This window comes from Rhinatrema bivittatum, chromosome 1 (assembly GCF_901001135.1).
Source record: "Rhinatrema bivittatum chromosome 1, aRhiBiv1.1, whole genome shotgun sequence".
NCBI classification, from domain to species: Eukaryota; Metazoa; Chordata; class Amphibia; order Gymnophiona; family Rhinatrematidae; genus Rhinatrema; species Rhinatrema bivittatum.
Window position 1 is genome coordinate 295661726 of NC_042615.1, and position 24800 is coordinate 295686525.

At 44.5% G+C, this 24800-nt stretch overlaps 1 protein-coding gene across 2 annotated transcripts; it reads right to left on the reverse strand.

The window, feature by feature from the left end:
• Nucleotides 1-806: 806 nt before the first annotated feature.
• PLA2G12A (phospholipase A2 group XIIA) lies at nt 807-23120 on the reverse strand. Of its 2 annotated transcripts, XM_029596642.1 has the most exons (5): nt 23031-23120; nt 22216-22632; nt 20099-20175; nt 11319-11484; nt 807-3051 (listed from the first exon to the last, which is right to left on the reverse strand). In XM_029596642.1, the coding sequence occupies exons 2-5, from the start codon at nt 22430-22432 to the stop codon at nt 2933-2935; spliced, it is 579 nt and encodes a 192-aa protein (XP_029452502.1). In that variant the 5' UTR covers nt 22433-22632; nt 23031-23120; the 3' UTR covers nt 807-2932. The 2 variants fall into 2 exon arrangements, with proteins under 2 accessions (XP_029452502.1, XP_029452510.1); XM_029596650.1 differs by lacking the exon at nt 23031-23120 and having other exon boundaries at nt 22216-22938.
• Nucleotides 23121-24800: the final 1680 nt, after the last annotated feature.

Below are 24800 nucleotides of genomic sequence, written 5' to 3' on the forward strand. Positions count from 1 at the left end.
CTTGCGTATCGTTTGAAGATCTACCTCATAGTGTGCAAAAAACATGATTTATACAAATAAACCCCGTTTTGAGTGCAGGACACATTTTTTGGCCACATAAGTCCTATTCTGTCTGTAGAAGATATGGATTATGTGCACAAAGCATGCTTTCTATGCATAAATCCCAAGAACAGGCCCTGGAACCAGAACTCCAGCTTCTGTCCATAGATTTACACCAGCCCTGGAAACTTTACTCCACTTCTGAAAAGGAGTTGGGTTTCCAGCATTAAGAAAACAGGAGTTAAGCCAGCGCACACTTCTCTGCGTGGGAGAGGGGGTGGGAAATCGGTAATAGCCAATGCTGTCATTAACGTGGGATTTGCATGCAGAAGCGCTACTTTTGTATGTATACGCTCGCACATGGTTGCGTGCACATTTTTTTGTGTGCACAACGTCTTGCTAAATTGCAGGGGGGTGGGGGATAAAGTTCTATGCAAAAAAAGTATGTACAGCCCTTTATTTACAGACACATCCCTTTGACTGGCAGTTTTTCATAAGGATTAGCGCTTGGTCGTGTCTCTGGTCTTTCCAGTCAGGCAAGAGGCTTTTTAAAAGCTATGTCAGACTGGCCCACATCCTCACCATTGGTTTTTCACTTCTGAATCAAGAATACCTGCCCATCTAAGCTGGCCCGTAGGCAGGCCTTCAGTTGGTGAATGTGCTTTGATGTGAATGGAAAGCTTTTTATTTCTTGCCCCGCCCTCAGAATTATTATTATTTTTTTTTTACTTTTGACTTCCAAAACCAAAAATTATTATACCCATGTATGGATGCAATAAATTATTTAATGATTTCCAACATTTCAAAGGTAACTGGACAGCTGTCCAGAGAGGCGCACAGGCTTTTGATTACCATCCACGTGCAATTTGATCTTCCTTGCTTCTGAATGCTACACAGGAGAAACCCAGACGACGAAATACGTGAAAGCAGAGACGTCTCGTATGCACAGTAAATTCATTATAGGTTGCAATTAAAGTGGCTCCAGCATATGAAAAAAATCAGAAATAAACTTGAATGCAATAAAAAATAGCTGGCAGTATGTCTGAGAACAGTAACAAAGTAGATGATGGCAGATGAAGCCCACCTAGGATGCTTGGCTGTTCCCATTTATTGACAGATTCGGTTTTTTGCTACCTCTAACCATCTTTGCTGCCAGTCTCCCTTTCTTGTTACTTAGATATGAACATGGCTTGGGGCAGAAGCCCAAAGTAGCATCTCAGCAGCCAGGTCCTTCTAGTGCAGCCTCTGCGGTCCAGTGAAAACTGCAGGAGGTGGAGAGATGGCTGTTCCCACCAAGAATAAATCCTGGCTTCACAGGGACCGCTGGAGTTGCAAAATTCTGCTTCCTTGATTGGGATGCATAACTATGTTGAGCAGAAGGGCAGGCGACAGGGTACCGCAGCCTGAATCCACCAAAATATTTGCAGCCCTTGGAAATTTGCAACCCACAGAATTTTCATGCTCTAGGAATAGGCCTGCATGGTAATCTAGACCTGTTCCCATCTACACCGATCTAGTTAAAGAGCCCAACTGTTAACTGTACAAGCTTGATCACCGACAGGATATTACATGTCAGTTTTCTTGTCCTTCTTCTTTGGTTCTAATGGCACTGAATATGACAGCATTTTAAGGACTACTAGGACCATCCCTTCTGCCAAATTCCTGATGCAGTGCTTTAGATACCTGTTGGTCTCTGGTTGATCTCACTTCTTCACAACTAGGGATACTCTATGCTTATACCAGGCTTTCTTGAATTTCATTATTTCTGTCTTCACCACCTCTACTAGGAGGCCATTCCATACATCTACCACTACCATTCTGGGTAGATGAATATTCAAAGGTTTTATTCGCAGCCCAATACCCGGGCTCCCCCACCCCTCTCTATGTCTTTTACCCAACTTTTCAACAGTGTTCTTACTATTGCTCTCTGTATCTGTCTCAAGCAAGCTTAAATTCTGTCAGCTTCACTTTCCCCTAATTCTGCTGCTAAGTTATTCCAGGCACCCACTGACCTCTATGTAAAGAGGCATTGCCTCTGAGCCCTGTCTTCTAACATCATATCAGGACCCCCTTGTCCTTGATTTTCTTTTTCTGTAGAAAACTTCATCTTCCTGTACTCTACTGAAGCATATCAAATAGCCATAGGTTACCCTCTTTCTTTCCTCCAGCGAGTGTCTGCCCCCTTCTTCTTCTGCCTCATTCACCTATTTGCTGCTTGGCTGATGCCTCAAAGATGGAAACTGGCAGCAATTTAGTGCAAAAGCTGCGAGTTTCTAGGTCAATGCACCACAGATCCCCCGAGATGAACGGCATAGAACGTGAATTGCCGGGGCAACTCAGAGCAGGCCTGAGATACCACAGGATAGCAGCAATTCAGTATGAAAAATACTTCATACAAAAGGTTACACATTTTTCTACTGAACTCACAAAATATAGTTTTCTATTTCAAACAAAATTACAGCCGAAGTTCTCAGATACAAAACACATGAAAACTGTACATAGTGCCAAAACAATACAAACGTTCTCAATTTGTTTTTGGTTGTTTTTTTTTTACAATTCAAGCACTTAAATTACAAAAGAAAAACATCTTATAATGAACAATTCTTCATTCTATAAAGTAAGACTTCTTTCCTTAAAAATACCCTTTAATTGTAGAGCACAGTTTGTGCACACAAGGCTGTGGAAGATTAAAATGCCAGTTTGAGTCAGAGACCCTCAGACCCAGGCTGAGCTGAGGAGAAGTGAAGTGATTTGCTCAGGCCACACCATGAGTGGTGGGAGATGGAATCAAGCCTGGAGCCCTCTGGGTTGCACAACTCTGTGTCCTGGCCATGGCAGCACGCACACTGCCATCACAGTTCACTTGCAGTAGCAAGATCTCAGTGTCTCTCCTTCAAAGGTCAATTTTCTCCTCATATCTGCACATGCATGATGCTCTCTGGCTCTCCAGGTAAGGCTTACATCCTAAATGTATGACTGTGTCGAACAGTACTGCCACTGTTGATTCACATGCTACATAGAAACAAAACAGAAACACATTTAGTTCACAAACAACAGAATGAACCACATTACCCTTGATTCCCCAATACATCTAGACCAGGGCTTCCCAAACTTGTCCTGGGTCCCCACAGCTAGTCACATTTTTATGATATCCATAATAAATATGCATGAGGTACATACATTTACATATACCATGTTACCAATATATGCAAATATATCTTATGTATATTCATTATGGATATCCTAAAAACCTGACCGGCCATGGAGGTCCTCAGGACAGATTTTGGAAGCCCTGTACTAGACACAGTTTGTTCTCAAAAGTTTTTGGGAGTAAAAATAAACTGCAAATAAATATCCTAGCAACAAAACACCCCCTACAAAAAACAAACAAACCCCGGAACAGCCCAGCAATTTATTGTATTGCATGCATAATATTTTAGGATCTGGTTTTTCTGGCAATGGTTATATTATTCTTGAAAAGTTAAAACAAAATCCTTAAATTGTGTTTCAATTTTTCTATCACCACCCTTCTACATAATTATATGCTGCTAAGTACAGGAACTAAAAAGGAAAATTTTGTGTTTATTTTGGCAGAAAAATAAAACATGTTAAAATGCATAAAATAAATACAAGGTGCAGAAAGAAAAATTGTTTTGTTATATTCTGCATCCCTTTTGTTGGTTACATCTCAAGTGTTGTTGCTCATTTGTTACTTAAAATTAAATTGTCACACTGTTCAAACTGAATTTATTTATTTATTTAACATTTTTTATATACCGAGGTTCTAGAGACAAAATCCCTAAGCACTTCTGTTTACAGACAACTATTGAAATGATTGACATGAGTCTTACAGAGAACAGGAAATAAGAACTGGGATATAAAACAATTAAACTCATAATGACATAGAATCCTTAAGTAACAGAGTTAGTAAAGATTGGTAGTCAAACATGTAACAAGCGATTAAATGCGACTAGAGTACTATGAGAATAAATCTATGGTTGTTTGGTAGTGAAAAAACATGATAATTTGCATCAGGTGTGTAGGAAGGATTCATTCCGAATTAGGCGTAAGCTAGGGTGAAGAGCCAAGTCTTGAATCTTTTTTTGAAAGTAATTGGACAATGTTCAAGTCTAAGTTCTGAAGGGAGAGAGTTCCAATGATTCGGGCCGACTGTGGAGAAGGCTCTTTTATTTGAAAATGATTTGAATGGAGGTGTTTTTAGAGAGCCTTTTTGGGCAGCTCTCAACGGGCGGGAAGATGAATATAATTGTAAAGGGAACCTGAGGTCAAGAGGGGAGGATTTGTAGATGGATTTGTGAATATCAAGAAAGAAACAGAATTCCATTTGGCATTCAATTTTTCAAGATACAGAAGGCAGTGGGTATTATATTTCAGTGTTTTGCATGGGCGGCTGGGTTAATGTTAGTTTTGACCACATGACTGGCCGTGGCCTCTGCTATCAATTGTCTCGAGGAATCAGAGTACCTGCTCCCAAAGCATCACCGCATATCAGTGACCAAAGGAATCAGGAAAGGACACAGGATACATTACCAGCCTTCCCAGGCCATGACCTGATCACCAGCCAATGGCAGATGCGCTTCTTGACATTCGGCAGTAGTTTTTATTTTTACATGATCCTCCCCCCGTCCGGTGATTCATGCCCTTGGCTCCCAGTGCCAACAGAGGAGAAGGTATAAACCTGCGACGCTCAAATGATAAGCTCCTGAGCGGCAACGCCTCACTCTGGGTCTGAACCACGATATGATTTATCAAGCAGCGCGATCTATTAAGAGGTATCATTGCCTCATTTAGACCACTTGACAGAGATCCGGGACAGAGCTTTTTCTGTTGCCCTGGAACATTATTTTGGAATGCTCAACCCGGGCAGCTGTCCATGACAACCTGTGCGCCAACATTCAAGACGTCTCTGAAAACGCATCTTTTCAGGTTGAGATCTGACTGGCCTGGTGTGTGGGACTGGCTTTTCCCTGGTGCAAGTTTTTAGATATTGTAACGCGTATAGCAGATAATATAGACCATTAATTTGTCCCTGGTTTTCTAGTGCTGTTTAATGTGTGATATTTCATAATTTACTTGGCATTCTTATTTTGATTGATGTCTTCTTGTTCTCATCCTTCAGGCTATCGTTAATTCTGCCCATTAATTTTTAATGGCTTCTTAAATGGCTGGGTGTCTCTTAAGAATCGTCATCAAGTGGCAAGACAATTGCTCCCTGTGTTTAGTCAGCCAGTGTATTTTATGAATATATATTGTTCCTCGCCTTGAATTTAAGAAAGCTTGAGTTATAAATGTTTTTAAATTAAATTAAATAAATAATATCCATCTTAAAAAAAAACAAAAACCCCAGCATGTTCACTGTGACACTGAGAGGCTAGAATGGCTTTGTGTACATTTTGCTTGGCACAAGATGCCACCCACATTGATGGCAGCCTGTTGTCATAGCTCACTTCGCTTTCACCAACATATTAGCTGGCAGAATAAACAGTTCCAACAGCCTACCCCAGGAAAACAAGGGTGGGCAAAGCCCCAGGAGGCATGCCACACAGGTCCCATGACGGTGAGGCACTGTTCATTACTGTTTCACTGCAGGCGCCTGCCGAGGAAGCCAGTCAGAACCTGCCCAGAAAGCCATAGTTCTAAGAAAGTTCTCGCAATCCTAATTTTTAGGGGGCAATTTTCACATCTATTTACTCACACAAGATTCGGTTTTAAGTGCTTAAACAGCTGCAACTAAAGAGCCCAGGGTTCCATGCATGTAGACGTGTGCGTGCAAACTGCAGTGAGGGTTGGTACTTAATGGGCATACTGTAAAAAGTACGTGTAAGCCCCAGGTGGATAGTCCCGGATGGGAGCCAAGGGGCATACACCTCTGATCAGATTTTAATAGCTCAGTTCTGAAAAAGATATCAATTCACTTGAGTGTCTAAAATTCCATAAGCAAGGGGAGATATTAACTTCTAGGCGCTTTTGCATTGCTTAACATTTAAACTGCCATCTCTGTCCCTTGTAAATAGCACTGACGATCAAGTAACAATAGACAGCAGCAATAACACACTGGAAACTGGTTTCCATCTCAATTTTACTTATAGATTATAAGATGAATGAAAAATACTTTACAACTCCCTTAATGGTAAAATCAAACTGATTTACAGTCAGAATTCCAAATAAATTTGTGACCTTCTACTTCCAGTAGATATCTTCAATTAAATAAAGGTAGTTCCTTTAATAATTTAATCCTTCTCCAGTCCAAATGGGCGGATTGGCCTACTGGGGATCAGACTTCCCCCGGTGGGCCGGTTGCTCCCATTATCCCAGCCAAAGAAAAGGAGAGGGGCTGCTGCGGCCCGAAGAAAGGCAGAGCTGATCAAGCCATTCAAATGCTCTGGCGGAGCACATGCTGCAGCCACATGAAGAGAGGCCTGCGGGTAATGGCAGAGCCCATCCTGCCGCGGCCAGAAGAGAGACCTGGGGGACCACAGCAGAGCCCATCCTGCTGTGGCCAGAACAGAGACCTCCGAGGCCACAGTGGAGCCCTTCCTGCCGTGGCCTGAAGAGGGGCCTGTGGGGCCGCGGCCTGAAGAGGGGTCTGCGGGGCCATGTGGCCACCCCCCCAACATTTCAGAAGCAGCATGACCTCCTTTCATCACGCTTCAGGGAGTGAGGAGCAGCGCTGTGATTCAAAAACCGGCAAAGAGAAGGCCCAGAAAAAAATGGGAGGGCTGAAACGTGTATATGTGCATACTTATGTGTTAAGAGAGAGCACCTTGGTGTGTATGTGAGAGAGAGAGCCTGCGCGTATGTATGATACAGCTTGCAAGTATGCATGAGAGCCTGCATGTGTTTGCCAGAACTACAGAGCCTGCATGTGTGTGTGGGTATGAGAGCAAGAGAGACTGTGTATATATGACAGTGTGTATGTGTGTGTGTGACAGCATGTGTGTGTGTGTGTGTGGGGGGGGGAGACGTTAAAGATTGTGAGGCCTCCCTCCCCCAATCCACAACATTCTTTGGGTGACTGGAAATCTTCCCAGGTATGAAAAGCTAGAGATTTTTAATCCTATTTTTAATTTTTGGGTGTTATTTCTTGTATCTGCTGCTTGAAATATTAGAAAAAAATTGAGTCATTTTAATTATTGGATGTTCATTGGCTGTTGCCCGCTTGACATTTATTCTTTTTTATTAGTATGGTTTTAATATTATGAATGATGTTTTATATCTTTTGACTTTATTACTTAATGTTTTATGAGGAATGACTATGCTTCTGTTTTTCCACTGTTGCACTGCATAATACAGTCAGCTTTGCTGTGCTTTCCAGAGCATATGTTGTAGGTGAGAGTGAGTGAGCCAGTGAGCATATGTTTGAGCAAGACAGAGTCAGTGAATATATGTGTGAGCCAGTCAGCATGCATGTGAGAGAGAATATAAGGGAGTTTGTGCAAGAATGAACGTGTTTGTTAGTGTTTGCATAAAGTATAGGAGAGGGAGGAGAAAGTTTGTGCATACCTCCTATTCCTGACTAATCCATTACAATCTAAGGGTGACTGGAGTCTGAAGTTCCCAGGTATGGTTTTTAAATATGTACCGTATTTTTCGCTCCATAACACACACTTTTTTTCCCCCAAAAGTGGGGGGAAAATATCTGTGTGTCTTATGGAGCAAATATAAAAAAAACCCAAAAACTAACTACAACTCCCCCACCCTCCTGACCCCCCCCCCCCAAAGACCTGCCAAAAATCCTGTGACATAGTAAGGGCAAAGGGCCGTCAGCGCCATTTTGATTACTGGCAGCCGACGGCCCAAGTGCAGGAGATCGCTCCCGGACCCCCGCTGGACCACCAGGGACTTTTGGCAGGTCTTGGGGGGGGGGGGGGTTCAGGAGGGTGGGGGTTGTAGTTAATTAAATTTAAAGGGTTGGGATGGGATTTGTTTTTTTTCCCCCCACAGAAAGAGAACGATAAAAGTTTTCTGATCTGGGGAGTGGATCAAAATGGCCCTCCCCAGACCCAAAAACGAAATAGGGACAAAAAAAAGTTATGCACTCCCCTAATTTGCTCCATAAGATGCACAGACACCCGGGAACAGAGCCAGTTTAGCACACCATTTTTTTTTTTTCTCCCTCTGAATCCTAGGTGCGTCTTATGGTCAGGTGTGTCTTATGGAGCAAAAATTACGGTATTACCATTTGGAAAATTAAAAAAAATGTTATAAGTTTTTAATCATTGGATGTTCAGCTGTTTTGAAATATTTATTCTTTTTATGAGTATGGTTTTACTATTATGATTAATGGTTTATATATCTTGATTTTATTGTTCGTTATTTATTGAGGAATGGTGATTTTCTGTTTTTCCATTGTTGCATTGTATACAGAGTGGGGTAGATTTTATAAATTTACGCGCACGCGAACAAAAGTACGCTGGATTTTATAAGATATGCGCGTACAAAACCAAAGCTGAATGGAAGTATAGAACACCCTTCTTTACTGGTTTCTGTATATCCTTAATCATAGAGCGGCGTGCTGAAAGCCAATCCCTAACAATAAGGCGAGCCACTCTCATTCTGCTATAGCAGTGTCCCTCGAGAGCTGCACGGGTTCGTAAGAGTTGGTGTAGTGCCCACTTTTTTTTGTCTACATTTTTAGTGCTCATTTTTAGAGGGTAATTTTTCAAAGGGACTTCTGTATGTAAAACATTATTTTGTGCGCAGAAGTGGCTTTTTACAAAACTGCCCGCTCAATGTGCGGGAGAACTTAACTTGTGTCATGTTCACCCAATTAAGTGGAGGCATTCCTGGGGGCGGAGTTGCTGAGGGGTTTGGACTTGAAGACACACTTTATAAAATCCAGCAGGAAGTCTGTAACGTTATCAGGAAAAATCTGTGCTCCCCCACATAACATGTGTAATTTGTGTGTGATAGTTTGGGTGGGATTATTTTCAAAGTAGACTTGTGAATATAACTTTAGGCACTCTTGCTGAAATTCCTATGCGGGGTGTTTGAAAATTACACTCCCTGTGTCCCAGATAAGGTGCCAGACTGAAAATGCTGGTAACTGAAGGCTTCAGTATTAGCCAAAGGAGGCATACAGAATAACGCAGGCCCAAGCGCTGGGTACAAGCCTCTCCACACCATCCTGTTCTGGAGGGTTGGACAGTCTGTTTTCCAAGCTTCTCTGCCAAGATAGCCAGCCAGTTAGCTGACCGTGGGGGGTGGGGATCAAGTCAGTGGCAGCTGACTTCATAATGCTTGTGAGCTGTGTGACCTCTTGCACTGGGAACTGTTCATCTTCCATGAAAGAAACCAATTTCATCCTTTGATACTGTACAAATGATTTAAGTGTAAATTGAACAAAAACGGTTGACATGATCTCAAAAAGTGTGTTTGCTGTGGAATCCTTGGCTCTCAATGAACAGCAAAAGGCCAAAACCATAAACACGCTAAGTTCCAACGATCTATTTATTTATTTATTTATTTAATTTTAAAAGTGTGGCTCACACTACCAGGGTTAGGAAGCCTTTTCCCTTAGAAAAGGAAGAAAAGGCTTCAGAGACAGCCTCTCATTATTTAAAAAATAATTTAACTTGTTCCCTTTTATTATTTCCTAATCATGTTTTAGGTATAAACTATGTTAAAATACATTGATGAAACCATACATTGTAGGGAAATAAGTGGGCCTATGCCCCCGTGTTCGGAGCCCACCTGTAATCGTGTGCCACGCATGGCGGCTCAGTTGCGCCCGGCCAGGGGCACCCCAGTGTTGCGGGGAGCAGAGCTGTGGTGCGACTTCCCTTTTTCCTCCTTCCTCTGCCTGGCGAGTGGGGGGGGGGGGGGGGGGGGGGGGGGGGAGGGGAGGAGCAGTCATGGGCTGATGATGTCACGGCCTGTTTAAAGGGCCACGACAGAGGCATATCCGGCCAATTTGCTCCCGGCCAGCGTCCCACCCATGCACCCCGTTTACCTTGCTAAATAGGAAATTTCATGTTGATTAATGTTAGAAGTTTTATATTAATTGAATAGCTTTAAGATTATTGGGTTAATCTGTATTTGACTGTTGGTATATGTGATAGATAGCACCTAGTGTGGCATGTTTACTGTTGTAATTAATATGCAAACAAGGCAGCTAGCATCACGTTAGGTAGTCACACGACAGTGAAATGTGCAGCTGTACGCTCAATGTCGCAGCAGAAGGGGGGAGGCAGTTATCCGAGCCAGCAGGGGCATTTCGGATGTGGTGCAGGTGAGCATCACAGTCCAGGTCAGCAGTGGACTGGCGCCTTGGGTGGTGCAGGGTGAGGCATTATGTACGCCGCAGGACGGGGGCCCCCCCTGCTTGGGGACTAGGCGGGGAGCCCCCCCCCCCCTTTGCTTGGTGATTACGGCGGGCAGCGGAGGTGGTGGTGTAGCCTGGTCTTTGGCAACTGGCATACCAGTTCGGGTACCAGTTTGTCTAGGGGTCATTTCTGATCGCTAAATGTGCATCCTAGATGCATTTGCATGTGATTAGCGCTGTTAGACTCACTCCGTGTTGGACATGCGTTGTAGAGGCGCTAATCCCCTTATTGCATAAGGGGAGTAATTAGCGCCTATACACCTGCATCCAACTGCGGGTTATACAGTGCGCTCCGCTGAGTGCACTGTATTGCATTAGCCCCAAAGTATTTTGAAACGCCCACGTCACACTCAAATTTATTTCTACATGGGGGTTGGTAGGGCTCTGTGACAAAATCCACAAACAAGAAAAAAATTCACTTCAATATGAAAATATCTTCCCCTTCATAAGTCATGCCTAAAATAACTAGAAAAAAATCTGTCTTGATGCCCCATTCGCTTTCATTTTCCAACTCATGTCTCCTCATCAGAGCTTCTAATGACACATCAACAACCTTTATTTAAACTTATGAAATGCCAATGTAGTGCTCTGAGCTATGTACAATACATCTCAGAATCACAATAAGGCATTTCAAATTAAAAAAGCAAATACAAAAATTAAACAACAGCCATTACATCCTACTGTGGGACTGCTGGCCTCACAGCCCAGAATAAAATGAGGTGGGATGGGGCTCAGATACCCTGCAGCCAATGGACAGACTGTGCCCCCAGCGCCAGTTTATCAGTGCACCAAGCCCCGTGTGGCTGCAATTTCAGATCGCAGCGATGTAGAAAAACATATCCTAATGCCAGATGTGCATATGGTCAGGAAACAGCAGACAGCGAGCAGTGCACGTCCTCGCATGGCAAGTCTGTAGCTTTTCTTTCAGCCTTACCTTGCACGCTCTCCGATATTCCTAAGGTTTTCTGCACGTCTCTGCAGATCTTGGAGAGGCAGCTCTGGAACTCTTCATCACACTCATTTTTCTTGTTACCGCACACTTCATAACACCGATCGTGCTGATTACAGCACTTGGTCATGGAGGGGATGCCAATGTCAAACTGTAGGGAGCAAGAGGAGGGCAAAAAAAAAAAGGTTCAAGGATTAGCATTTCAAAACATGCCAAGTCAGTAAGAGACAGGAAAGAGCGCAAAGGCACCCAGGTGAGGAATGCTCGGTCACGCTTTTCACATTCGGTGTGATGCTGTGTTTTACAGTACCGATCCATATTAGTAGACATTTTGGTCTGTATTGCAGCTCCTGTGTGATGCTTCTATGCAGCATCATACACACTTCAAAGGTGACAACCATTCCCTCCCCAACAAAACACCTGTATTTTTTTATTTGATGCTCCCTGTTTGCCTGCCAAAGCCAATACAGGAGCATGCACCGAAGTGTAAAAACCTTCCAATTTGGGGGGGGGGGGGGGGGGGGGCAAGATGATGGCTTAGAGAGTGACTGCATCGGATGCTGTCTCTGCTGGGATTTAGAGTTTTGCCTATTTTCTAACCTTCCTTCCCCGCCTTGGTGAAAAGTAAGGGCAAGACGAAAGAGGTTCTCTGCTCCCTCCCAGCCTGTGTTGCTCCGGCAGACTTCAGCCATGGAGCACCTGAGCTCCTGTCCTATCTCCTCCCTTGATGGGTCTGTTGCCGGTGGTCCGCTTGCGGCTGTCTGACTGGATATGGAATACCTCATTGAGCCCAGGTAAGCAGACCATCCCCCCCATGTTGTGTTGTGGAGGTGGTGATGAGTTCTGATGTATTGCTGGCCCTGGAGGGTGAAGTGTACGCGGCACTGTGTAGGCCAATAGACGTCTTTAAGGAATATCTAAAGGAGATCCTTAAAATCCCAGGAGAAGCTGCGAGTAGGATTTATGTCTTACTTCCTGGGAAAAGAAGTGAGGATCAAGCAGATGCTGTAGGCAGTAGAGAATTTATCTACAGATAGCCTGGGCTTTTACCAGGCTTTTAAAGGAATCAGCTGTAGACAAAGTTAACCAGGTTACACTCTTGGTGACTTTCGTTTTCCCTTAACACTGCATCAGTGTCATGCCCTTTTTTTTGCAATGAACATGTATTATTTCTGGGACAAAAAATCTGTATATTTCCTGATCTGTGTAGAACTACACAGGATCATATGAAAAACATTTATTTCTGTGCGCTAAAAGGCCATGGTGCTTCCTTTTTGATTGACTCCCTGTAAATGTTTGCTAAAATAGATTACTGCTCATTTTGCATTATTTGAAATATGTGCTGCTTTTTTCTTTTTAGACATAAAGGATTTAATTTTCAAAAAGGTTTTATGTGCGAAAATGACCTTTTGAAAATTGCTACTTTTACACGCGCAACTTCTTTGAAAATTCACTCCACAGGGCTACATTTTTAACAGACTTTATGTGCGTAGTTTCGGTTTTGAAAATTGCTACCATAAATGCTACTTTTACATGTGTAACTCCTTTGAAAATTCACTCCTAAGAAAAGAGAAGGCCAGAAATCTGGTCCTGGATGATGTACGGGTTGGCAGCACAAGCTGCTGATGATGTTTCTAAATAGGATTGTGATTTCCCCTCTCTAGTTCCTTTTTTTATATTTTCCTGTTTGTTACCTGATCCAGGGTATTCCATCCTCATCGCCCCTCCTTATCGTGGGCTACGATTTATTAAGACTACTGAACTTAGTTTATGAATTATTTGCTTTGAGTGTATTTCATGTTTCAAGCTTGTATTTGATATATTATTTATTGTTAATAAAAAAAAAAAAAAAAAACAACAAATACAAAATATTCTTCCAACCTGTCCCAGACTAGGGGATGGCTGAAGGAGTAAATGAAAAACCAAAGACAAAGCAAGCTGTTTTTCCTCTACATTTCTCTTCGAGCATATTGAGTATATATAGAGGGCACATGTTAAACCGTCTGCAGAAGTGTACAGTTCAGGGGGACTTTTTACCTGTGGACTTTGCACCAATTTTCAAAGGGAAAAATTTGCCTTTCAGAATTGCCCATGAAAAAATCCCTGCACGGCTTTGCTCCACCTTCTTCTGGGTACAGTTATGCACATACTTTTAAAAATGTACTTGCAAGTCCCTTCCAACCTCCACCCTAGGGAATGTCCTTCTTTTTGCTGCGAGTAGACCTGTGCATGCAGTGGCACCATGCTCCTAATTTTACCCGTATGTAGAGCGGGCAATGTCCAAAGACCTCCCATTTTGGCAGGCGGAGCGCTGTTTTATTTGTAGAAATGGTTTTGAAAATTGCCCCAGGGAGGGTAGGGGATAATTTTCAAAGGCATTTCCATAGGTATAACAGTGTTTCTACTCACAGAAATAGCCTGTTTACAAAACTGCCCGCCCGATATGCATGTAAACTTACACGCTGTTATGTCCTATGCCCGCGCAAGTTTACCCAGATTGAGTGGAAGCGTCTTGGATTTTATTTATTTTTTATTTTATTGAAAAGTTTTTTTATATACTGCAAAATGTACAGTAGCCTGACCGTCTAAGCGGTTTACAATAAAACATTCATAGTTAATAAACAAACCAATCACTTAAAAATACATCACATTCATCATCATTTTATCTGGATACGATTTCTGTTATGAAATAGGAGGGAATAGTTATTGAATGTTGTAGGCAGTGGTAAAAAGGTTTTTCAAAACTTTCTTAAATTCTTTGGTGTTTGTGGTAAGGCGGATTTGTTCAGGTAGGGAGTTCCACAGGATCGGGCCTGCAACAGAGAAAGCCCGTTTTCGAGTTAGTGCTAAGCTTGCAGTTTTTACTGAAGGTATTTCTAGTGTGCATTTGTCTATAGATCGAAGCTTATCAGGTTTGTAAATTCTCAGTAGGGAACAGAATCAGACTGAATTTGAATTGTATAGTAAATTATGGATGATTGTCAGAATTTTGTAGGTGATACGGTGGGGTACTTTAAAAAGTATGCGGATGCTATGTCAGGAATAAAATGCGTTTGTAGATCTGGTAGGATAATTTTCAAAGCAGACTTATACATTCCACAAGGGTGGGAACAAAGAGGAAGAGGAAAGCTACTGGATCTGTTAATCTGACATCACAGGTGGGCGACATAATGGTAGCACTATCAAAGGATAGAATAGTGCAATACTTTTGAAGCCAGTGCACGTCAGGATCTGAGGCAACGTGCTTTCACAATGGAAACATCTTGCCAGATCTGATTCAATTCTTTGGTGAGTTGAATACAGCAGTGGATTGGGGGTGGAGGGGGGGATGGGGGATGTGGTATGGGGGCGAGGCTGTAGTAGAAATGGCATATCTGAATTTCAGACCTTTGAAACTGTTCCCACACAGAAGACAGGGGAGTGAGCTAGCCAGCCTGGGAGCTGGGAAAAATCATTAGAAACTGGGTAAGAAGCCAGCTAGTTTTCAAACGACAGCGCTCAAGAATAAGAACAGGTTAACGAAGTCTACTGTGGTGAAAGGAAAGAGAGCAACAGGGCGCCGCAAGGATCAGTGGGAAGCCCAGTGCTCTTCAATACTTTTATAGGTGGCATTGGGTAAAGGCTGGAGGGAAGGGGTCCCTGTGTGCAGAGGACATGAAAACCTGCTTTAGAGTAGTGAGTGGGGAAGATATATAAGATGACAATAAGAACTGGGAGAATGGTTAGGGGTTTCATGACTGCACTTTAATCCAAAAAAAATGCAAAATCATGCATTTGGGGTAGAGGAATATAGGGTCACACAACATTTTGGAAGGAAAGAATGATGAGTTGCCAAACAGGAAAGAGACTTGCACATCATCAGCTTTGATGATCTCAAGGTAAAGCAGTCAGTGTCACAAAGCAATTTGGAAAGCTAACACTATACCTGAGTGCGTAAAAAAGAGTATCTCTGATAGAAAGAGAAACTCCTGAGAGTGCACCGCCGCTATTACCGAGCGTAGCGTCTCCATCCGAAAACGGGGAACCCGCAACGCCACCTTCACACGTTTCAAATCGAGAATGGGGCGAAAAGTTCCCTCCTTCTTCAGGACTACAAAGTAAATCAAATATCACCCCGTTCGGAGTTCCTCCAGAGGTACCGGAACCACTGCCCCCCACTGCTGCAACCTGCTCAGAGTCTCCCGCACTGCCCTGCACTTCTGCAGTGAGCCTCAGGGGGAGATTAGGAACAGGTCGCGGACAGGCCGAGCAAATTCTAAGGTGTAACCATCTTTTATCACACCGAGTACCCACTGATCCTTTGTGATCTTGGCCCACTCCCCGTAAAACCACGCTAGCCGACCTACAAAAGGAACGGCGGAGTGGGCTGGCCTCCTTTCATTGAGCAGATTTGGGACCGGAGACAACGGCATTGCTGGAGGTTCTGAAGGGTCTACGGCCCCCTCGAAAAGGCTGACCCCAGGACTGACCTCTAGGGGAGAAGGACCTCTGTGCTGTCACCCCCGCGGGGCACGGCTGACGAAACCTGCGCGAATCCCGAAAACGCTGCTGCTTGGGAAAACTGTGCCGACCCCTAGGCCTATCCTCTGGCAAGCGAGGCACCTTAGTGTCTGCCAACTGCTTCACAATCTGATCCAATTCCTCACCAAAAAGGAGACGACCCTTAGAGGATAAGGACGCTAACTGGGACTTAGAGGAAACATCCGCGGACCAGTTACGGAGCCAGAGTAGGCGGCGTGCCGACACCGCAGACCCCATAATACGGGAGGACGTCCGGACCACATCGTACAAAGCATCTGCTACAAACGCAATTGCTGATTCCAGCCGTTCCGACTGAGCTACTTGCGCATCCGTGAGAGTCTGCTCCTCCCGGGCACGCTGCACCCAGCGTAAGCAGGCCCCTCTGCATGAGGCTGGAACAAATAACCGCGTGAAGACTCAGAGCCAAGACCTCAAAAATTCTTTTGAGTTGAATCTCAAGCTTGCGATCCTGAACGTCTTTCAGAGCCGTAGCCCCCGCAACTGGGATAGTTGTCTTCTTCGTAACGGCGGAGACCGCGGCGTCCACCTTGAGCAGGGCAAACAACTCCAAGGTCTGTTCCGGCAAAGTATAAAGCTTAGCCATAGCCCTACCGACTCTCAAACCCGCGTCTGGAGTATTCCATTCCTGCTCCACCACTGTCTGAACGGACTCATGGTACGGAAACCCGGCAGAGGGACGCCTCGTGCTCCGCAACACTGGATCTGCACCGTCCTTGCGAGATTCGTCAGGCGGAGACTGGAGTCCCAGCTCCTCCAAGACCTGAGGAAGGAGTGGTGTAAGCTCGTCCGGCGTCAGTTCTCGAGCCCACTGACAGCCACGGGTTCGGAAACCGGACGCCGGCAAAATTGAGCGTCCGGTTTTCAACCTGCGAGCCGCGGGCCTATTTCAAATTTTTTTTTTTTTACTTTTTTAAACTTTCGGGACCTCCGACTTAATATCGCCATGATATTAAGTCGGAGGGTGCACAGAAAAGCAGTTTTTACTGCTTTTCTGTGCACTTTCCCAGTGCCCGGAAAAATTAGCGCCTACCTTTGGGTAGGCGCTAATTTCTGAAAGTAAAATGTGCGGCTTGGCTGCACAATTTACTTACTGAATCGCATGGGAATACCTAAAAGGGCCATCAACATGCATCTGCATGTTGCGGGCGCTATTAGGTTCGGGGGGGGGGGGGGGGGTTGGACACGCATTTTGAATGCACTATTACCCCTTACTGAATAAGGGGTAAAGCTAGCGCGACGAAAACACGCATCCAAATGCCGGCTAACAGTGCGCTCCGTTGGAGCATATCCATTGGAGCGCACTCTACTGTAAGGGCCTGTAAGTGGGCAGAAATGGATAGAGTGGGTGAACTAAATGGTCCTTATCTTCTGACATCTTTTATGTTTCTGTTTATTTTTGGAAAATGCTTAGTAAAACCATACTTTTGTATTTTATCAGTATAACATATCTTGCTTGCAACTATTACTCTTTTCCTAAATTAAAAGCACTGGTGGGCAGAGACTGGCTACCTTATTCTCCTATGTTTCTGCATGGTTCATATGCTCGGTCTACGTTTACCTTGTCTCTTTTCCATAATGCAGTGAACACATGTTGCCGTGTACATTTTAAGTAACAATAATACCTGGACTAAAGAAATGAACCCACCATACATATCAAATCATTCACAGCCACAGCAATCAATTCAAATTCAAAATCTAATTCTCAGCTCTCATGTGCATTTTTTAAGCCAAGCCATTAGCTGCAATCAGTGTTTTAAAGTAATGTTTGCAAAAAAAAAAAAAAAAAAATCAATTTCTGATTTGCTAGTCAAGGTAAAGATGCTACAAATAAAAGCTTGAGACAGAACTGGAGACTGTGTCCTTGACCATGGTGCCCTCTAATGGCCAAATTTTATTAAGACGTACCAAACTGCACATTGTTGATGAAACTTTTCTAAAAATGCATTGAATAAAAGGTAATAGTTTACATTTACTGCACTTAGAAAGAAAAAGTTGTAGGTGATACCCATTTATTACACTAAGCTCTGTTTGTAATTGCTAGATGCATACCTTGGTTACTGTGTGTGTCATGCTTGAGAAAGTTTTGGGTTTTTTTGCTATCACCTTTGAGCACATATGGTGATTTGTTTTGCTTCCTTAGGTTAGCTTCACAGTATCCCACCCACCTTTGTCCTTTAGGTATGTTAATTAAGAATGAGATCCAGTTAACATGATTTCGCCATCTCACCCATTGTGGAACAATGCATATTGTGCTTTTAGCCACATGGAGTGTAGGCAATTGTTGCATAAGTCCCCTCTATTCAGATAAATGGCTTTTGAACATTGCCCTACCATGGGTAAACTTTTTATTTTTTTTAATTTAAATTGTTACTGGAAAACAAGTTCAAACACTTATACACCCATAGCAAGGGTGACATAAACCAAAACATATGCACACATTTCCTATCAGCCCCTTCACTCCATCCAACCTCCCCATGGTGATTTTCAAACTGCCGGCATTGGGTGCTTATTACCAGGCCTGGATTTGCCAATAGGCACACTAGGCCTGTGCCTAGGGCAGCAGAAATCTGGGGAGGGGGCAGCAGGTTAGCAGAAGACTTGCTGCCTTCCAATAAAAATAATAGAAGTTATAATAATAAACACAGTGTCAAACTACTTTAGTTTCATAACATAATATAAAAATGGAAAAGTTTGCCAATTTGCTTCAGAATTTTTACATTTTTGCCACAGGATTTACCCCTGAGCTACCACAGGAAACTAGGGGGGGACGGGGGGGGGGGGGGGACGGACGACTGTGCCTTAGACCTTCTGCCCTCTGTTGTCCAACCTTGGGGAGAAGGGAGGGAAGAAGGGGGATGACAGAGAGCGACAGCACCAACAGTGCCTAGGGGTGCCAAACCCCTAAATCCTTCACTGCTTATTATCATGGGCTTTGCACCAGTTCTCAAGGGGAACGCAGATGCACACTTTCCGTTTGAAATTTGTCATAGGTACCTGCTTTTAACCAGGTACTTTGTTAATGAAAAACAGTGCAGATGGATTTGAAAATGCAGTCCATGACCTGAACACGTCCTCAGGAATGCCTTTTTGTAATGCAGCTCACAGTACACAGGTTGTGGGACACAGCGTCTACTTCTAGCCACGTTGAAGGAGGACACATTTTCAGATGGCTGATTTACGCAGGTAAAATGCATTTTACCCACATAGACAGCTTTGAAAATTGACTTCCCCATAACCGCCTACATCTAAGGCATCTGATTTTCTTTTTTTTTTGCATTCAAAATTCAGGTCAAAGTGGGGCAAACTGACAACTGTTTGGCCAAATTTTATAAAATGCATGTATTTTTGTCCTTTTCTTTTTACCCCAGCACTCCTCCAACCCTATACCTTTACCCTCCATAGGACAGCTACTGCAAAAATCCTTTGGCCATGGGCCGCAGAGGCTGATATACATGCACCCCGAGGCTAGCTGTTAAAACAAATGACTGGGATGGGACTCTCTCCCTCTAAGGTGCTGCATGATTGCTACCTCTGGCCTAAGGAACAGGAGCCATGTCCAGAAAGTGAGCCTGCAGCTCCCGCACAGCGCTCCCCTTGGACCGGCTCACAACACCGGCCATTCGACGCAACAATTCGAGTGGAACTGTGTGTCATGTGACTCAGCAGACTATGGCAAGGGAGAGGGCACAGCATACTGGTGAAGGATTACAGCTTAATTTGGCACCAAGAAACTTATTCGGGGGTTTGATCAGATTTAATCCTGCTCTTAAAAATCTTTTATGCCAAAAGAAAATCGGACAACTTATGGTACTTAAACCATGTACACTTTTCTCCAGAGTTTAAACACACTTATTTGCTATTATATAAAATTGTGCATAACTAGATACAGAAAACAAAAAATAACTGTATGTAGAAAGATATGACAGCTATGAATATGGCTAGAGATATAGACAGGTATCACTTTACTAGCTTTTGCTCTACACTGCTCTGAAGCTTATTCCGGAAGAGCCCTCTAGAAAAGTGAATAATAAAATATTGGGCTTAAGCTGGTTTGGCAATTTATTGAAAAAGACATGTTCACAAACTGGTTTGCAAACCGATAGCTAAATCCCTCTGAATGTCTGATACATATACACACATACAGTATATACACTTTTCCTTCTGAGTTTCTGACAGAAATTAATATAAAATATTAAGTATTAAAAAACCCCCTGAATATTTACATGAACACCAAACACTGGAGAGCCACATCCATTTGGCGGGGAAGGTTTATAGCCGTAACGTGGGAAAGGTTTAAATCCTGCAATGAAAAAAAAAAAAAAAGATGGATAATTTGATTCTGTTAATTGTATTTATTCTTTAAAAAATATCTGTTTTAAGGCTTTAACTTTGATAACTAAAATAAAAACACCAAAGAGAAAACAAACATTTCTCTTCCTTCACTTTTCATTTTTTTTTTTTTTTTGTGGCAGGTGGTTTAATCCTTCTTTGACAATGGTGACAATGTACTTGTGTCCCCCAAGGGGTTGGGTGGCTCCATATACTGTACGGTCAGTCTCAGCCAAATCGCCAATAAGGGACAGACTTCAGCTCATCTTTGACTCTAAGCTTAGATCATAGCCAAAAAGCTTAGGAGCTGATGTATAGTGCTAGAGGGCTGTCCCCAAGGGTTACACGCGTAACCCTTAAAAAAAAACAAAACTCTGCGCATGCCGAGCCTATTTTGTATAGGCTCGGCGGCGCGCGCAAGCCCCGGGACGCGTGTATGTCCCGGGGCTTGCAAAAAGGGGCGGGGCCTGAGCCTCTAGGCACTGCGGCCATTTGCCGCTGTGCCCGGGATCGCGGGCCAGCCGTCGGCCGGTGCATGTAAGTTACGCCTGCCGGGAGGCAGGCGTAACTTCTTCAACAAAGGTAAGGGGGGGGGGGGGGTTCTAGGTAGGGCTGGGGGGCAGGTTAGGTAGGAGAAGGTGGGGGGTGGAGGGAACGGAGGCAGGCTGCACGGCTCGGCGCGCGCAAGTCGCACAATTGTGCACCTCCTTGCGCGCGCCGACCCTGGATTTTATAACATGCGCGCGGCTGCGCGCGCATGTTATAAAATCGGGCGTAGATTTCTTCGCGCCAGGTTGTGCAAACAAACCTGCGCCTGCGCACAGGTTTTAAAATCTGCCCCTTTGTGTCTATGGAAAAATGCTCACTGCATATGGCCCTTAGTATGGCACCCAACCCAGCTGATGCTGAGTTTTAGAGGCAGAAAGATGAAACAGTCTGTACACTCTAGTGGAATACTTACAAAGCAAGTTTCAAAACAGGTTAGAGCGACGACTGTTACATTACAATTTTACAATGCATTTTCGGCACAAGGGGAAAAAATCCAAGAGTAGAACAGGAACCACAAAATTGGAGGCTCAGAAATGTGAATACTGCATTCATACCCCCACACACTGCCCCTTCCCCCCCTCTACCCTCCCCCCCCAACTGAGACCCGGGATTACGCCAGACTCATATCCCCCGGCACACTGTGCACTGTACTGGTTTCTGAGTATAATGGGCCAGATTTTAATATCCACGCGCGGGCGTAAATTTGTGCGCGCAACCCGGCACACACAAATCCACGCCTGATTTTATAACGTGCGTGCAGCTGCGTGCATGTTATAAAATCTGGGGTCAGCGCGTTCCAGTGGGTGCACACTTGTGCATCTTGTGCGCACCGAGCCCTAGGGGAGCCCCGATGGCTTTCCCCGTTCCCTCCACCCCTCCCACCTTCCCCTACCTAACCCGCCCCCCAGTCCTACCTAAAACACCACCCTAACCTTTATTATTTAAGTTGTGCCTGCCTCTGGGCAGGCGTAGGTTGCGCGTGCCGGCGTGCGATCCCCCAACCCAGCGGGTCTTCGGAGGCTTCTGGCCATGCCCCAGACCGCCCATTCCCCGCCCCTTTTTTCAAGCCCAGGGACATACACGCGTCCCCGGACTTGCGCGTGTCGCCGGGCTATGCAAAATAGGCTTGGCGCGCAGGGCTTTTAAAATCTGCCCCATTGATTGTACCTGCTGCAGTGCGGGAATTATTGCCTGTTCATGTTTTCTCCCAATAAAAATTATTTTGACAAAAAAACAAAAAGAAATGTGAATACTGGAGGCTTACTGAAAAGAAGAGAAAGAAGCTGGGTTTTCAGGCAGAGAAGAATTAGTTAGGCAGTCGAGTAGAGAAAGGAATTCAGGATCTTGGAACACAGGAACCGTGAAGTGGGTAAAAGTTCAGTACCTTACATTATCTGCTTCATGCAAGAAAGGAAAACAAAACAGGATTTTAACAGTTTGGTTTCATTAAGGCCTGGGTTACCATCGCTGCACTTGTACTGGCAGAGTCCGTCCTCGCCCCCCAGCAGGTCCAGCGCTGCGTTCAGGTACAGGTCGATCTTGTGCACGCCGTTGCGGATGGTCTTCAGGGTCCTCCTCCAGTCTGGGGTCTCGGGCTCCCGACCCTGGCAGAGGTGGCCCCCCGGTGGAGGCAGCCCGCAGGCAAAGAGTACGGCGAGCGCATACAGCAGCTGGGCCATGCTGTGGCCACCCGCCGGCTCGCGGAACGTCAGATACAATGTGACCGGATCGACAGCACAAGCCCAGCAAAGAAGTTCGGGAACACCTCCAGCCTCAGGGCTCCAGAGCCACGGCAGCCCCCGCCCCCGCACGATTTACTGTCTCCTCAGGGCTTGTGGAACAAGAAGGAGCAATTTAATGCTGGCTGTCTGCCACAGCTCTGAAATACAAAATGATCATATGTCTTTTACAACCAATTACTGTATGCTGCAAAACTGGAAAAATGTGCTTTGGGAAATTTTCAGGGAGGCAGAAAAATGTTTTAAAAAGTACATATACAGATCCAATGCTTTGTAAACAACAGATCTGAAACTGGGGTTGATCTCAGAAGCAGCACAGTCATAAAGACCAGAGGTTAATACTCGTGCCACCTTGAAGTTCCTCCTCCCCCGCCCCCATACTTCCAGGCAGGGGGCAGTGAGAGGCACTGATATCAGATTTAAGGAGCAAGCTCACTGTCCTCCAAGCTACTTCTGACAGGAGGCACTGAAAATGATAACCAGGAGATCAAATCAAATTAAAGCAACAAGCTTTGTTCCCTGCTACCCCCCCCAATACCTCCAGACAGGCAGACGGTGACTGAAAAAAAAACCCCAGAACTCAGCTGACTGGCTGCACTTCAGACCATAGCAGGAACTGGAAGGCAGCCGAGGCACTGGGTACGTCAACAAGAGCAAGCTCCGCCCATCCATGCCTTAGTGCCTCTAGGCAGTAGCAGTAGGGGGAAGGACTCCACTGATTGGCTGCCGGCTGGAGCAGGAACCAGAAGAAGAAATTGGCAGGGGAAGGACATCAAACTCCGCCCCTCCTTTTAGCCTGCAAGAGGGTTCGCTGTGGTTCAGCACATTGGCAGTAGGTAACCAGGAAGTGGAACAGGGAAGCACGGGGTATTAACAATTAAGCTGTTTTGTCTTTGTGTTCCTGGGTCTGCTGTTGCGTAGTCCTAAGAGTGAATCAGCAAGAAAACAAAAAAATCTATTGTATATTGTTTAAGTTTTTGGATTTATTGACTATTCATCCCATGATAATGTAACCGTCTCTAATAATTCTCATTTGCTGCTGTCGCTGATCTCCTCTGTGAAGTGTGTGCTGTGAAAGGTTATGGGGCTGATGCAATCCAGTGCGCTGGGCGGAGCGCACTGTTTAATCCGCAGTTGACCCGGTTTGTGTAGGCGCAACCTAATCCCCTTACTGACCTGAAATTTAAAAAAAATGTGCGTCCACTATGCGCATTTTTGCGCTCAGAGCAGGTGTTAATTTCTGAGCACTCCCAAAAGTTGTACATAAAAGCAGAAAATACTGTTTTTTTCTGTACATCCTCCGACTTAATAGACTAGCGATATTGTTGGAGGAATGAAAAAAAAAAAGTGCCAGCGGTCAGGGTTCAGGAAACAGACGCTCAATTTACCAACGTCCATTTTCTGAACCTGTGGCTGTGTGCCGGTTAGGAAAACACACTGTTTTCTTTACTAGCGGATGGCCGCAGACAGCTAGCCTCTCCCGGGTGCATGCTGTAAAGGAGGCGCTACTAGGGGCACGCAATCAACCCTAGCGCCTACTTGACAGCACGACCCCTTAATTAGAATATAGTATGTGCCCCCAGGGGGTGTCCTGGGGCGAACATTAGAAAAGTGTGCGCTGTACACCAGGCACCCGCTTTCTGCGTATTTTAATAGCATTGGCCCATATGTCTCCTGCTCCCCCAGGTACTTTTGAGGCTGCTGCCACCTTCCTTCTTAGGGTTGCCAACTGGCTCCAGGTTTGCCTGACATAGTTGATCCATTCCAGGGTTTACCCAAATGCAGACACTTGTAGTCTTTCTTTTCTTAGAGCAGGGATAGACTGAATGTCACATCAGCTCCTCAAGCTGAGTTAAAAATATTATTATTATTATTATTTATTTCTTTTATATACCGACATTCAATCGAGATATCACATCGGTTTCCAGATAACCAAGAGAATAGGGCGGGATCCGCCCTATTTTACATTATAACATGGTAACCAAAAAAACAATTATAACATATTATAACAGTAGTACATGGAACAAAAGGTTATAGGATATAACAATAGGTTATAGGAAATAACATATGTACATGAATGTGTTGTTGATAAAAATAATTTAGGATTAAGGGCTTGTTGATAAAAATAATTTAGGAATAATGGTGGGGGGGGGGTGAGGGAAGGGAGGGGGGGACGGTGGGGTGGGAGGAAGTAGTGTAGTGAGGGATTCAGGGGGGTGAGAAGACTGTGTAGGGGATGAGGTGTGTTGCGTTCGGGCAGGTTAAGGGTTGGGTGGGAAGGCTTTTAAAAACAGCCATGTTTTAAGGT